This window comes from Myxine glutinosa, chromosome 11, assembly GCF_964187855.1.
Source record: "Myxine glutinosa chromosome 11, kmMyxGlut1.1, whole genome shotgun sequence".
In the NCBI taxonomy this organism is placed as follows: domain Eukaryota; kingdom Metazoa; phylum Chordata; class Myxini; order Myxiniformes; family Myxinidae; genus Myxine; species Myxine glutinosa.
The window spans coordinates 129,105,448-129,120,104 of NC_136271.1; the positions used below are offsets into that span (position 1 = coordinate 129,105,448).

The window sequence follows — 14,657 nt, forward strand, 5'->3', positions numbered from 1 at the left end:
TGGGCTCCTACACGGACTAACCGTGAACGCCACGTTCTAAAAGGCGTCCAGGTAGTGAACTTTCCTGCACGGACTAACCGTGAACTGCACGTTCTTAAAGGCGTCCATGTAATGAACTTTCCTCCCCGGACTAACCGTGAACTCCACATTCCTTAAGGCGTCCATGTAGTGAATACTCAGCTGGGCCTCCCGAAAAAGTGCTATCGAGAGGTTTAACTTTGGGGCTTTGGTCACCACCTCTTAACCATCATTCAAGAGAAACTAGAAGTTGCTGATGCTTGGTCCAGAGTGAATTACCTTTGGAATCTCTGGGGGTTTTGTGAAATTTTGTTGCTGTATTTTTAAGTGATAATTGTGCCCGGGGGGAACTGATGATTTGGGGGTGTGAGTTATCTGGTTTGTTTATCAAAGTTGGCCTGCAAAGAAAGTTTTCGCTGGGTTCAAACTTTCTTTCTTGAAGGGGGGGGGGGGGAGTGTTACGAATTCCGGGTTTAAGGGGGTTACAATTCGGGTCATTTCTTATTAATGTATATTCTATTAAAGGTTGTTGTGATTAAAGGGTCAGGAGCCCTTCTGGGAAAAACGAGATCGGAAACGGGATCGTGAAGAAAAGGAGGAGGAGAAGAAAGGGCGTCCATCTTAAGCTTCGAGAGCTCCGACGCGAGTGGAGGCGATCGTAACCTACTTTGGAATGGAGTTGGAAAAGCCCGTCTGGCGAGAGGAGTTACCTGCGCGGGGTGATTGATTGTCGTTTACGTGTCAAGGTGCCGTGTGGTCCTGGAAGGAACCAAGCGCCCGGCGCTGTTCGCCTCGACGCCTTCGAGGGCGTGTACCGGTCGCACCTTGGGCCTGGCACGCGAAAGAGATTGGAGGGAGACGGTTGATAGTTGAGACTGCAGCTCGAGACCGAGCCGCCGAACGTGAAGGACAAGGGAACCGTGCCTCGGTGAAACGAAGTCCATGCGTCAGGAGAGCGCCGGATTACTGCGGAACCTGCGAAGTCGGGTATCCTCGCTGAGGTTGTCGAGTATCCTCACTCCCAGCCCCGGATTGGAATCGGACATAGATTCCCCGATCGCTGGATCGACTCGACGTCACCTGGGAGGCGTGCAGAGACATTGGGGGCAAGGGCCGTGAGTGTTGCCAACACTGTTGTGGGTTAAGGTGGCGCCACCTATAGTATAGATAAGGATTGTATGGAAGTGCTGTAAACGCATTGTGATTCCTGTGCGGGATTTGGGAATATATTGGGGATTGTTCGTAACCCTTGGTGTGGACTCGTTGTTGATTGACTTATTTTCACCCAAGGACCATACATCTTTCTCCCGGGGCTCCCCTCGAGGTTGACCCCATAACATTTGTAAAACTACTCAGTTATAAAACAACTACTGCATCGTCAAACTCCTCGTCGTAAAACTACTCAGTTATAAAACAACTACTGCATCGTAAAACTCCTCGTCGTAAAACTACTCAGTTTTAAAACAACTACTGCATCGTAAAACTCCTTGTCGTAAAACTACTCAGTTATAAAACAACTACTGCATCGTAAATCTCCTCGTCGTAAAACTACTCAGTTTTAAAACAACTACTGCATCGTAAAACTCCTTGTCGTAAAACTACTCAGTTATAAAACAACTACACCATTGTAAAACTACTCAGTTATAAAACAACCACTGCATTGTAAAACTCCTCGTCGTAAAACTACTCAGTTATAAAACAAGTACACCATTGTAAAACTACTCAGTTATAAAACAACTACTGCATCGTAAAACTACTCAGTTATAAAACAACTACTGCATCGTCAAACTACTCAGTTATAAAACAACTACTCCATTGTAAAACTAGTACTCAGTTGTAAAAGTACTCCACTGTAAAACTACTCAGTTATAAAACAACTACTCCATTGTAAAACTACTCATTTATAAAACAACTACTCCATTGTAAAACTACTCAGTTATAAAACAACTACTCCATTGTAAAACTACTCAGTTATAAAACAACTACTCCACTGTAAAACAACTACTCCACTGTAAAACTACTCAGTTATAAAACAACTACTCCACTGTAAAACTACTCAGTTATAAAACAACTACTCCATTGTAAAACTACTCAGTTATAAAACAACTACTCCACTGTAAAACTCCTCAGTTATAAAACAACTACTCCATTGTAAAACTACTCAGTTATAAAACAACTACTCCATTGTAAAACTCCTCAGTTATAAAACAACTACTCCATTGTAAAACTACTTAGTTATAAAACAACTACTCCATTGTAAAACTACTCAGTTATAAAACAACTACTCAATTGTAAAACTACTACTGAGTTGTAAAACTACTCAGTTATAAAACAACTACTCCACTGTAAAACTACTACTCAGTTGTAAAAACTACTCCACTGTAAAACTACTCAGTTATAAAACAACTACTCCATTGTAAAACTACTCAGTTATAAAACAACTACTCCATTGTAAAACTACTCAGTTATAAAACAACTACTCCATTGTAAAACTACTCAGTTATAAAACAACTACTCCACTGTAAAACTACTACTCCACTGTAAAACAACTACTCCACTGTAAAACTGACCTTCACATCAAACGCCACTCCAGTGATACTGCAGAGCAGCACCGATGCTGATACGGACATTTCCGTTGATGTGAAGAAGAGTTAACAACCACAGAAGGTAGTTGTGGCCAAACCAACCGTGTTTTACATTTGATCCAGAGTGTCCAAGTTAATGAGGCAAGTTCTCAAACTGCAGCATCAAATCAGATCATCAAAAGTGAAGCTAAATGCCAATTCTTGAGTGATGACTTTCCTTTTTTTTAATCACTATTTAGAAATATGAGAAAGCAGGAGCAGTCATCCAGGAAGATCTGTCGGATGCAAAATTGATCATGGGAGTGAAACGGCCTCCTGATGGGAGTTTGCTGCCCGGGAAGACCTACTCCTTCTTCTCACACACGATCAAGGCCCAAGAGAGTAACATGCTGCTGCTGGATGAGGCTCTTTCTAAGGCAAGGTGATGGGGTCGATATGAACACCATTCCAACTAGTCAGGTTCACGATGTTAACAAATAGAATTTCTTTCAAAATTTTGGGATTAGCAAACCTGTACATTTTTGGAATCTTCAGAGCATGGAGAATCCGAAAATCAATGTTGGCATTTGCACAGACACCTGCATTGCCGCCATTTTGGATTTTCAAAATGGCCGCCATAAAATACATATTTTGCGCGATCTCGGCTTCTAGTGAACCTAGAGACTTAATTAAATATGCTAATCCTGTGTTTTCTGGGTCAAGGAATCCAATAAAGGCCTCAAAATAGTGCTCAGGATTATAGAAAAGCAACAAACAAAGGTAATTGAAAACCATTGTCTTTATATTTGTGATATAACTGTATTACATAATACATGATATTGCAAGTCCTTTGAAGTTATAGGTTGTTATAGGAAGTTATAGGTAGTATCAGATTGAACTATAAGTCCTATACACAGGATCTACGAAGTCTATACCGTTCAGGAATATGCTTTTACAGATCTTCATCACTGTCCTGAGTGTCATTTTCGCAAAGGTGTCTACGCAAATGTAAACATTAATTTTTGGATTCCTCATGCTCTGAATATTCCAAAAATGTATAGTTTTGCTAATATACCAAAATTTTGAACGAAAAAACATAGTGAACCTGACTATACATCTTAATGGGCTCCACGAGCTCTGATACCACAGTGAATGGTGTGTTTTGGATGAAGAGCTCCACCATTGCATAATTTCATTGAAATACTCATCAGATGTAAATGTGTTGGTATTAATAGTAGATACAAATAAGGTGTTTTTGGGGTCAATTTCCAAGTATCATCAGACATTATATTTGAGAACACACACCTGTCATTGCTTAGAACTAGGGCATGCCCGTACTATATATATATCTAAAATTATATCCCCCCCCCCCTCTATTTACATGAAATGGTTTGGTTCATTCGCAAAGCCAAAGCGGACGGCTTGCGAGTACGGTGACAATCCCCCCCTCTATTTACATGAAATGGTTTGGTCCATTCGCAACGACCACAGAACCCCCCCCTCTATTTACATGAAATGGTTTGGTCCATTCGCAACGCCAAAGCGAACGGCGAACGGCTAAATCGCCATAGCTCGGTAACTACTTGTCCGATTAATTTCAAACCTTGAAAAGGCACATCCTCGGGTCCCCAGCAATATACCTGGCAAGTTTCAAGTATATCGGACCGGTAGTTGTCGAGAAACAGCGGTCGCATACACACACACAGAGATTGCTGGAATTATAGATAGATGATGATGCGAGTGAGAGGGCAAACCCAGGCAGCTTGCATGTGGCACCAGACAACCCTGAGGCCTATAAATACATATATTCAAGCATGCCCAATTATAGCTGCTCCATTTATAGGTCTTCATTGTTCATTTTCATTTTTACATCAAGAAATCTTGGTGAAACTTTTGTTGTTGTTTATTTATTTATTTTTATTGCATTCCATAGTGATTCTTGTATTGTCGAGTTTGTTAAAGTTATTTCAATGAGATACCATTAATTTTTCCAACTTATATTTTGGAAGACATTTCATTGAGGACGTGCACTCGTTGTGGTTCCCTTCTTGAAGCTAAATTCAGGAAGCCAAAGGTTACATTTTGAAATGATAATTGAAACTGTCTGTGAGTCCACGTGACCCTGCCAAACACACACACACACACACACACACACACACACACACACACACACACACACACAAAAGCACATTTTGTTTTCTGAAAAGCAATCCACACACATCACTAATAACTCGTATAATGCTTTTGCGTCATTTATGGTTTCTGGTGACACACAGTCAAAGTCTTACTCAATACAAAGGACACTAAGTCATTTAGAGGCAGAGTGCATTTCATGTGGACCCCACATGTGGTTGGTACAAACATGCCCTTGGTGTGACCCATACAAAATTCGACCTCAACTTGGATTTGAATCTCGGCCCAGCTACAAACTGCCGTCCTGGTTTATTCGATGAACGTTAAACATGGCGTCCCGTCTGCAAGCATTAGTTGGCATACGTTAAATATCCCACAGTGTTCTTGTTGAAGAAGCGACGCTGTTGCCGCCATCAGGGACAAATTGCAAAACCCTGCTCTAACTTACTGAGGGCGTGCCCATGCTCTCGGCCATTGATGTTATTCACAGCCACATGAATTATTCTTCTCTCAGATTTTTCTTTATCTTTTTCTCCAGACCCACCATGAAATGCTCCATATAAAAGAGGAGGAAGAAGAAGAATCAACCTTATTGCTCTTTTCCTTTTTCTTAATCTCTTTCTTTTTCTAAAAGGTTTTTCTTAATCTTTTTCTCCAGACCCACCATGAAATGCTCCATATGAATAAGGAGGAAGAAGAAAAATCAACCTTATTGCTCTTTTCCTTTTTCTTAATCTCTTTCTTTTTCTAAAAGGTTTTTCTTAAGCTTTTTCTCGAGACCCACCATGAAATGCTCCATATGAAAATGGAGGAAGAAGAAGAAGCAACCTTAATGCGCTTTTTCTTTTTCTTAATCTTTTTCTTTTCTTAAAGATTTTCCTTAATCTTTTTCTCTGGACCCACCATGAAATGCTCCATATGAAAATGGAGGAAGAAGAAGAATCAACCTTAATGCTCTTTTCCTTTTTCTTAATCTCTTTCTTTTTCTAAAAGGTTTTTCTTAATCTTTTTCTTTTTCTAAAAGGTTTTTCTTAATCTTTTTCTCTAGACCCACCATGAAATGCTCCATATGAAAATGGAGGAAGAAGAAGAATCAACCTTAATGCTCTTTTCCTTTTTCTTAATCTCTTTCTTTTTCTAAAAGGTTTTTCTTAATCTTTTTCTCTAGACCCACCATGAAATGCTCCATATGAAAATGGAGGAAGAAGAAGAATCAACCTTAATGCTCTTTTCCTTTTTCTTAATCTCTTTCTTTTTCTAAAAGGTTTTTCTTAATCTTTTTCTCCAGACCCACCGTGAAATGCTCCATATGAAAAGGGAGGAAGAAGAACAATCAATCTTAGAGCTCAAACAACCAAGCCAACCTGCCAACCTCATTGTTGCCATCAAAATTGTTTCTTATACAAATTTAATATCCTCTACAGAGTCTACACGCTGATTGAAAGCGTCTAAACTCTAGAGTCTAGAGGATATTAAGTTAATATCATGCGCAATATAACCTTTGCTTTATTATTACTAAAAGGCTTCCAAGTTAACTTGGAAGACTTTTTGTTATCGTTACGATTTTTAGCTTATCTGGAATTTGAATTTGAATTCCAGATAAGGTATTGTCATCGTGCACCGTCCATCCATCCCTCCGTCCGTCACCAATTTCGATTTTTCCAGCCAAACCGCTGGGCCGATCCGGTGGAAATTTGGCAGCAAGGTCCGCTGGGCCTCCTTGCTGATGACAGGGATTCCAAAGCTCATTCCGGTCACTTGACCGGAAGTATGTCAAAATGGCGGAATTATTAAATTCCTTCAAAAATCTTTTTCTCCAGACCCACCAGTCAGAATGCTACAAATTTGGGTAACAACATTAGGCCAGGGTAGGGATGTTAAATTGTGGAGGTTATGCCGATCACTTGACCTGAAGTGTGTCAAAATGGCCAAGGCCCAGATAAGCTACATGTCCAGTGGTCCTATTTTTATTATTCTTCTCTCAGATTATTTGGAAGGCCGATCTCGGAAACCATCACACCAATGATGCTCAAATTTTATAAACTTGTTAAAAAGGACATGATCTAATGCATATTGCAAAATGGTTCTGATTGGTCAAACTATTTGGTGGCCGTATTGGATGGAAAATCTTCTTCTCTGAAACTGCTTAACCGATCGATGCGAAATTTTAAACATAGCATCGACCACCCATGCGGGATTTGCTTTGTTTTACAATGATGACATCATCAGTCACATGGTTTGGCAGCCATTCTGGATTGAAAAAAGAAATTAAAAAACCTCCTTCTCTGAAACCACTTCACCAATCTATGCACAACTTTAAATATATGATTGTGTCTGGATGGGGTAAAGTTTGGAAAACCAAGATGTAATCAGTCACGTGGTTTTGCAGCCATATTGGATTGACAAAAAAAACTTTTAAATTTCTTTCTCTGAAACCACTTAACCGATCAATACGAAATTCTAAATATATGATCACATATCCATGGGGAAAACGTGTTGAAAATGATGATATCATTAGCCACGTGGTGTGGCAGCCATATTTGATTGAAGGAACACAAAATTCAAAATTCTCTGAAACCACTTCACCAATTGATACGAAACCTTCAATATAATTATGATGGAGTTGTCATGGCAAATTTATGCCAAAAACATGCCAAATTTAAGTCTAAAAACAACTTAAGCTGTAGTAATAATCCCGAAAGTACTGACCTGACTAGAAGCCGATTATCACTGCTTGCAGTTCTAGTTATTATCATTATTATTATTACGAGGGACGTTCAAGGTTTTCATTGTAGAACATATGTGGAAAATGTTTGAGGTCGATGTTCTCAAATCTTGTCATGCTACTCTTGCTTTTCCTGTGTCTCATCTCTTTATCGTGTCCTCATTTGGCTACTTTCCATTAGCCACAACGTCAGTTAACATTACTCCTGCCCACAAGAAGGGTACAAAAACAGATACTTTCAACTACAGACCAATAAGCTTACTTCCAAATATAGTATATGCAAAGTTCTGGACTTCATCATTGCCGCTTATGCCATCATTACTTTTTTCAAACCGCCTTATATTGGACCATTTGTTTGGATTCCATCACAGTCATACTCTGGACATGCTGCTGCTCCTCTCTCAGCAATAGTTGGAGGTCCAACGTCTTTAAACAAGAGGTGAGGATAATCTCACTGGACAACTTGTGTGTTTGAAAGTCTGGCATCTTGTTCTGCTTGCCAATCTTGCTCCATGTGGCATACAGGGATGATTTTACACCGGCTTTCTGACTTCATTCAAGTATTCAAATCAACAGAAGCTTTTCCTTCCCTATTTCAGTGGAGCCTAGAAAACCCCAAGGCAGTCTTGGTCCCAGTCTTGCTCCTCATCGACATAAACGACGCTTCTGATGAACCAGTCTTTCGAGAAATCTCCCCCTTTGTTTGACGTGCTCACGAAGCATTGTGTGCCCTCCCCACTGAGACTTAAACAAACGCTTTTGTAAGGTCGACGAAGACTATGTATAGATCACGATGTTCTTCTCTGATATTTTCCTGAAGTTGACGAGCATAGAACATCATATCGGTCGTGCCACATCCAGCAAGGAATACCATTCTGAGGTGATGATGTTGACAAATGTTGATGACATGCGATTAAGAACAAGTACAAAAAGTTTTAATTAAAACAAAAGCCGCGTCGATGTTACACTTACACAATGCCTAGATGCAGCTGTGCCTATAACGTCGATGTTATAGGCACAGGACATTCCTATTGATTCGATTACTTGATGTTATTTTTGTGCAAAGTGAAAAGATATCTCGGCAATTTCCCGTGTGTGGCGACGAATTTTTAATATATCTCGGCATTTTCCCGTCTGTTATTTCAGGTTGTATGACTGACCATGCCGCGATTTAAAAAAAAAAAATCTCGGCAATTTCCCGTGTGTGGCGACACGTGAACGAAGCTATGCTCCTCTCTCCACATTATTGTGACGACGTATAAATTAAATATTTCATCGTGACGATTGTCCTCAAATGGACGAATTTTTAATATATCTCGGCATTTTCCCGTCTGTTATTTCGGGCGGTGTATGACTGACCATGCCGCGATTTAAACAAAATATTGTTGCGGATATGAGGACTGTATATTTTTTTGATTGTGTTGTATTGTGGTAAATTGGTGTGAATTATTATTATTGTTGTTATTGTTATTCTGTGCCTCCTGCCTCCGGAGCTGTGTAAAGATCAAAAGGGCGTTCCATAATTAGTCCACAAGCATACACGTCAGCCAATCAAAGAATATCCATGTTCGATAGTTATATCTTATTCTGTGTTTTAGGATAAGGCTGTGTCTCCCATTAATAAAATACTCCATTGCACCAGTGAAAGAGATAGATTCCCTTCATTCCCACTCCCAAAACTTCCATTCCCATTCCCAAAACCTCCCTTCCAATTGCCTTCCGCATTTTGGGCGGTTTTCTTCAACCACCATTGGCCACGAGGCAGGGTTGGGGAAGAAAGGCGTGTCTCCACCTCGTCATAGAGGGGAGGAGTGAGCCAGCCCCACTCGACCAACCATGAGCCAGGGGTTTGGCTAGAGAGGGCGGAGGAAGAGCGATCGGGGAGGTTCGAAAAGGTTGAGGGGCGGGGGCCTATATAACCCAAGGCAGGGCGTGTCCAAGGGGAGATGCGCTTTTACAGAGGAGAGCAGAAGACAGAAAGGCCTTGAGTTGGACTAAGCAAGAGAGGAAGTTGTTGGCCTGGGTGGGACTAAGGAAGAGGGAGAAAGAGTCCTGAAGCTTGTGAGGGAAGGAGAGAGAACCCGTCACACCAACCTCCACCAAGGCTCCACCAAGCGTTCACCTCCACCAAGCTCCGCGTTGGCTCCACCAAGCGTTCACCTCCACCAAGCTCCGCGTTGGCTCCACCAAGCGTTCACCTCCAGCCATCCACCTCCTGCCATTCCTGTCATTCCCCGCGTGAGTCAGTGTCTTGTTTGTTCTGTCCTGGGTTAATTAAGACTGTAGGTAAGCTAATCATTTTCACTGTGTCACCTGCGTCTCATGTGCCTGTAAATAAACGTGACTGCTTGCTTTTTGCTTGTGTGTAAATAATAATAAACCCAGTCACTCTTCTGTCCGTCTTCTCGTTTTATTCCTTTTCCTCTTTGCATTCGGTCGTTTTAGTCTTTTCCAGATTGGGCAGCTATGGTGCGATACGGCCAAAGTTCGGGTGGAATCGGGTAAGTTTGTTAGGTCGCGGTCACCAACCGCTCGGTCTATAACATCTAACCGCGATCTGTAACAATTGGTTGTCAGGAGTTGGATTCGGACCTGGGACTAAATTTGTTAGGCCCAAATTTTGGAACACCAATTGTGTTATATCAGTAACAATTGGTGTCTGGGAGTGGAATTCGGGGCCCGAACCAAATTTTTTAATAAAAAAGAAAACATCTAGAAAAAATTTGGTCAAAATTTGGAGCGGCCGAAATTTGTTTTGTTTTATAAAACACGAATTTTGAAATCGCGCCATGGCTGGTCAAGGTGATCGAATGCCGGTGGGTGAGCTAGAGGAGGGGTTAGGAGTAACCCAGGATCAAATGGAGGGGAGCAATGAGGAGGCGGTTGAGGGAGTATCAGGCGCGCAAAATGGCGTCCTCGCGCACGTGGGTGTAGCGGCACCAAATTTTGCCGCGCCCGCGATAGTAGCAGCGCCGCCGTTGGATTCGGACCTTTTGTTGCTACAAATCGGGGCCCTTATGGACAAAATGAGGGATGAAGCAAGGGCTGATAGTGCGAAAATGGAAAGCAGAATGATGGGGGTAATGAGGGACGAAGCGAGGGGTACCGGTGAGGGGTTAGACAAGAAATTTGGGGAGTTAGACAAGAAATTTGGGAAGTTAGACAATAATTTTGAGGGGTTAGACAACGGGATAAAAGAGGTAAAGAATGGGTTAACGGGAGTAGAAAACAGAATGGCCGCTCAAGAGAATCAAATGGAAGGGATGAAAAAGGGGTTAGAGGGGTTAGAAAACAGGATGGAAGGCAAATTGCGGGAGATAGGGGAGCAATCCGCCCGAGAAATTAAACAAATGGGAGAGCAGATAGAGGAGGTAAAAATCGGGTTAGAAAGTAAACTGGATGCTCAGAGGGATGAATTGGGACAGATGAGGGTGGCATCTACAAAAGAGATGGAGGGGATACGACGAGGTGTAAGTGAGGAGGTCTCGGGGCTACGCGAGGAGGTAAAGCGAGGTGAAAAGCGTATGGAGAAAGAGGTGAGAAATAATACGGCAAAGTTACAAGGGGGAATAGAAGATCTGACGGAGGAGGTGGAACAGCTGACAGAGGGACAAAAAGAACTAGTGGAGCAGGTTCAAAAGAACACTGCGGTACTAGGAGGGTTAAAGGCGACACAAAAAGAAATTAAAAACGAATTAATAGCGACACAGAGGCAATGTCAGATGGTACGTGAGGAACTGACAATGAGGGTGGACGAGGTGACAGAGATAATGGAGACAAAGGACCGGCAGGTGAGGATGCACATAGAGACGGTCACGGTAGCCTTAGAGGACGAACTTGAGGAGACGCACCGAGAAATAAAAGAGGTTAAACAAAAATTAGAGGAAGTGGAAGAAGAGGTGAGTGAAATTAAGAAGAGACGGACAGAAACAAAAAGAGAAATCCAGGAGGAGGTGATGGAATATGTGCAAGGTCGGTGCTCAACTCATAATGTGATGCTCACTAACCAAATAAAGAGTTTGCAGGTGGCAAAGGAGGTGCGGAGACAAGATACGGAGGTGAGTGGCAATGTATATGATGTGAGGAAAGCTTCAGTCGGCTTGGGGATTGGTTTGGATCCGGGTGTTCGTGAGAGGCCGTTGGTGAAGTGTGCGACAGGTCTGGTGTGCGAAAAAAGAGGTGTGCGAGAATGTCTGACCATGGGGTGTGTGAGGAAAAAGTGCGCGCCGACTAGAGAGTGTGCCGTCAAGAGTGAGTTGGTCGAAGCGCGTGTGCGAGGGAGCACATGGAAGCGCGGTGTGGTGAGTGTTACGGAGGAAGTAACGAAAAAGTGTGCGCAAGAGGATGCGCGAGAAAGGTGTGTAACGGATGGGTGCATGGGGGAAGCGCATGCTGTCAAGAGTAAGGGAGAATGCACGCCTGTGGTGAGTGTTACAGAGGATGTAACGGGAGAGTGTGCGCAAGAGTGTGCGCGAGAAAGGTGTGTAACGGACGGGTGCATGAGGAAAGAGTGTGCCGTCGTGAGTAAGGGTGAGTGCGCTGTCAAGAATGGAGGTGGAAGTAGTGAGAGTCACACGGAGCGTGAGTTGGTTGTGAACGGTGAGCGAGGATGTACACCTGGAATGGAAGGATGCACACCTGGAATGGTAGAGCGTGTGTGGGAATGCACACTTGATTTGGTCGTGAGGCACGTGGTTGGGTGTGCGGGTGAAAGCACACCTGTGATTGTCACAGAGGAGGTGACCGAGAAAGGGGAGCGAAGAGGTGTGTTGGTGAGGTGTGCGAGTGACGAATGTGTGCCAAGGTGTTCGGTGGTCAGGTGTGTGACCAAGTCGGTGAGCGGAGTGAGTGTACCGAGGTGTGTAAGGGAAGGTACGAGGAGCATGGGACCAGCTGGAGGTGTGAGCAAGAAAGGGGTAGCGTATGCATGTAAGCCTGCAGGTGAAGCATCGACGGTAACCAGGTTAGAAGTTAGAACGACTTATAGCCGAATCGGGCCCTCGGTGCGCGTCGGGCAGCTTCGCATGCCGCGAGAACCAGCGGGGATCCGAGCCACGGTGGGTTCGAAAGGACTGCCGTGCGCGATCCACGCTGGGCCTCGCGTGGAACGGCCGCGTCCGGGCTCCACTAGGCGGAGCGGGCAGCCCGATAGGAAGGGTCGTCATGGCGACCACTTGCTATTGAGACGTGCCGGCAGGTCGAGATCGGGACATTGGATGGCTCCACGCCGAGTTGGTGCGTGGGATCTCGGCCCGGGTAAGCCTCCGTCCCTGCCCCGAATGCGGGACGTATCCAGCCGCTGGCACAAAAGAACCCGCGTTCATTGCTCGGCTGTACGAAGCCGAGCTTTAGAAGGGAATTGGCGCACCGAGAGGATGTAATAAGTAGACAAAGGGTGATGGTGATAGTGATAGTGATTTGATACGAAATTTATAAAAGTGAATAGAATTGGCAGTAAATAGAAAATTTTTGATTTGTTGGATTTGGTGTGCCAAATTGATAGTAGGACCTCCCCGATGTGGTGGGATGGCAAATCCACCATCCCTCACAGAAAGTGGGGCAAATGCGCTATAGATTTATGGGGTATGGCAGTGAAAACTAGCCCGGGTGGGTTAGGTTATATTGATAGGGATCTAGCGAAGATGACATTAGGTGACGTTAAGGTTAGTTAGTGACTGATACCTGTAGTGGGGACGCAGGTAGATTAGAGTGGATGATAATGACGTGGGAGCGCAATAGTTTAAAGGGACGACTGGGAAGCGCAAGTTTCAGAGGGGAGTAGTTAGCTGAGATGATGCCGTGTGTTTGAAGATTGAACAGGTGTGATTGCACAGGTGTGCAACTGAACAGGTGAATGGAGCAGTGTATGAGTGAGTGATGGTGATGTGTGTTGTGTTGACCAACTGGTCCAGGAAGAGGAGGAGGGTGCAGGTGGCACCAGGTATGATTGCACAGGTGTGCAACGACAGGTGAATGGAGGACAGGTGTATGGAATAGATGGTATGGAGTATTGGAATGGATGGTCGTGGAGTGAGTATGGTGGAAATTGTGGAGTGGAGTGGATGGTGCGAAGGTGTGAATGGGGGAAGGATGGACCCCCATCATGGATACCCGGGGCGGGTGAGTGTAAGTGTTAGGTAGAGGGTACAGGTAAATTGTGGTTGGATATTGGCATCTGTGGTGCGGTTGGAAGAATGATGTTTGGATGGGTGCATTAGTGTTGTGGAAATGGCTGGGCGTGTAGCCTGTTAGTGTGTGTAGTTGGTTTGAGCACTCCACCACTGTGAGGATGTCGGCCAGGTGAGGCCGCAGGTGGGCTCTGGGAGCCGGTAGTAGTTGTTGTGGATGGGGCCCGAGGATCCGGAGGACGGACCCGGGTAGCCCAGTGCCAGAGGGCACCGAGAGGGGTGACAGAGCCAGGAGGGGCCCGCCCCAGTTAGATAGGTTAGGGTGAGGAGCTAGGTAAGCTCGGGTGGCAACTACAGTGGTGGAGGTGTGCAGGTGGGTAGACCTGCTGGGAGAGCTACACGTCGCAGCCCAGAAATTGTGCGGGCACCGGGAGATGAATCGGGGGAGTGAGACCCCAAATTGAGAAGCACCACAGTTTGGGCAATGGGAATTGGTTTTTAGAACCCATAGTGTAAGTTGGCCAATGGATTGGCAGGGAAAGACCCCGGGTAGTGTAAAGTGTGTTAATGTCATTTAGAAAGTAGTTAGGATGAAGTCTCCTCGCACCATCTGCATCCACTCACCTGAGGTGACAGGTACTCCACACCATGCCATGGTTTGATTATTTTTTATGATGCAAATGTTTGGATTGTGAGACGCATCATGACGTGGGTGTGACATTGTGCTTTGTTGTTCCATCTCTTCCTCCCTATGAGGATTGATGATGAATTGGGTGATGGCAAATTTTGGTTAGAGGGATTGTGGAGACGAATTTGGTATAGGAGAAATATGGGGAAGACGTGACAGTAGTGACAAATTTGTAAATGGGTAGATTTTTGTACATATGGGGTAAGGGCAAGGGTAGGGTAGGTGACAGGGGGGTGACGTACGGTAGGGACGAGCTTTCTCACTTCGCCCTCCGTACGCATTTCGCCTTGCATTGCCTTATTGACGTGTACCCTTGTGACCTTACCCCTCGCTCAATTGTCTTTCCCCTTTTGTCTCCCACATGACCTGTGCGCCATTGGGTGCCGAGGGGAGCGTGCGTG

General features: G+C 44.2%; 1 protein-coding gene across 6 annotated transcripts in view; it reads left to right on the top strand.

Moving 5' to 3' along the window:
* Positions 1-14,657, top strand: part of LOC137436882 (alpha-aminoadipic semialdehyde synthase, mitochondrial) — a 248,802-nt gene that overhangs the window by 30,450 nt on the left and 203,695 nt on the right. For all 6 annotated transcript variants that reach the window (XM_078787110.1, XM_068131086.2, XM_078787111.1 and 3 more), the window contains one exon: positions 2,843-3,019. In XM_078787110.1, the coding sequence (XP_078643236.1) occupies positions 2,843-3,019 (177 nt within the window). The remainder of the gene's footprint in view (positions 1-2,842; positions 3,020-14,657) is intronic.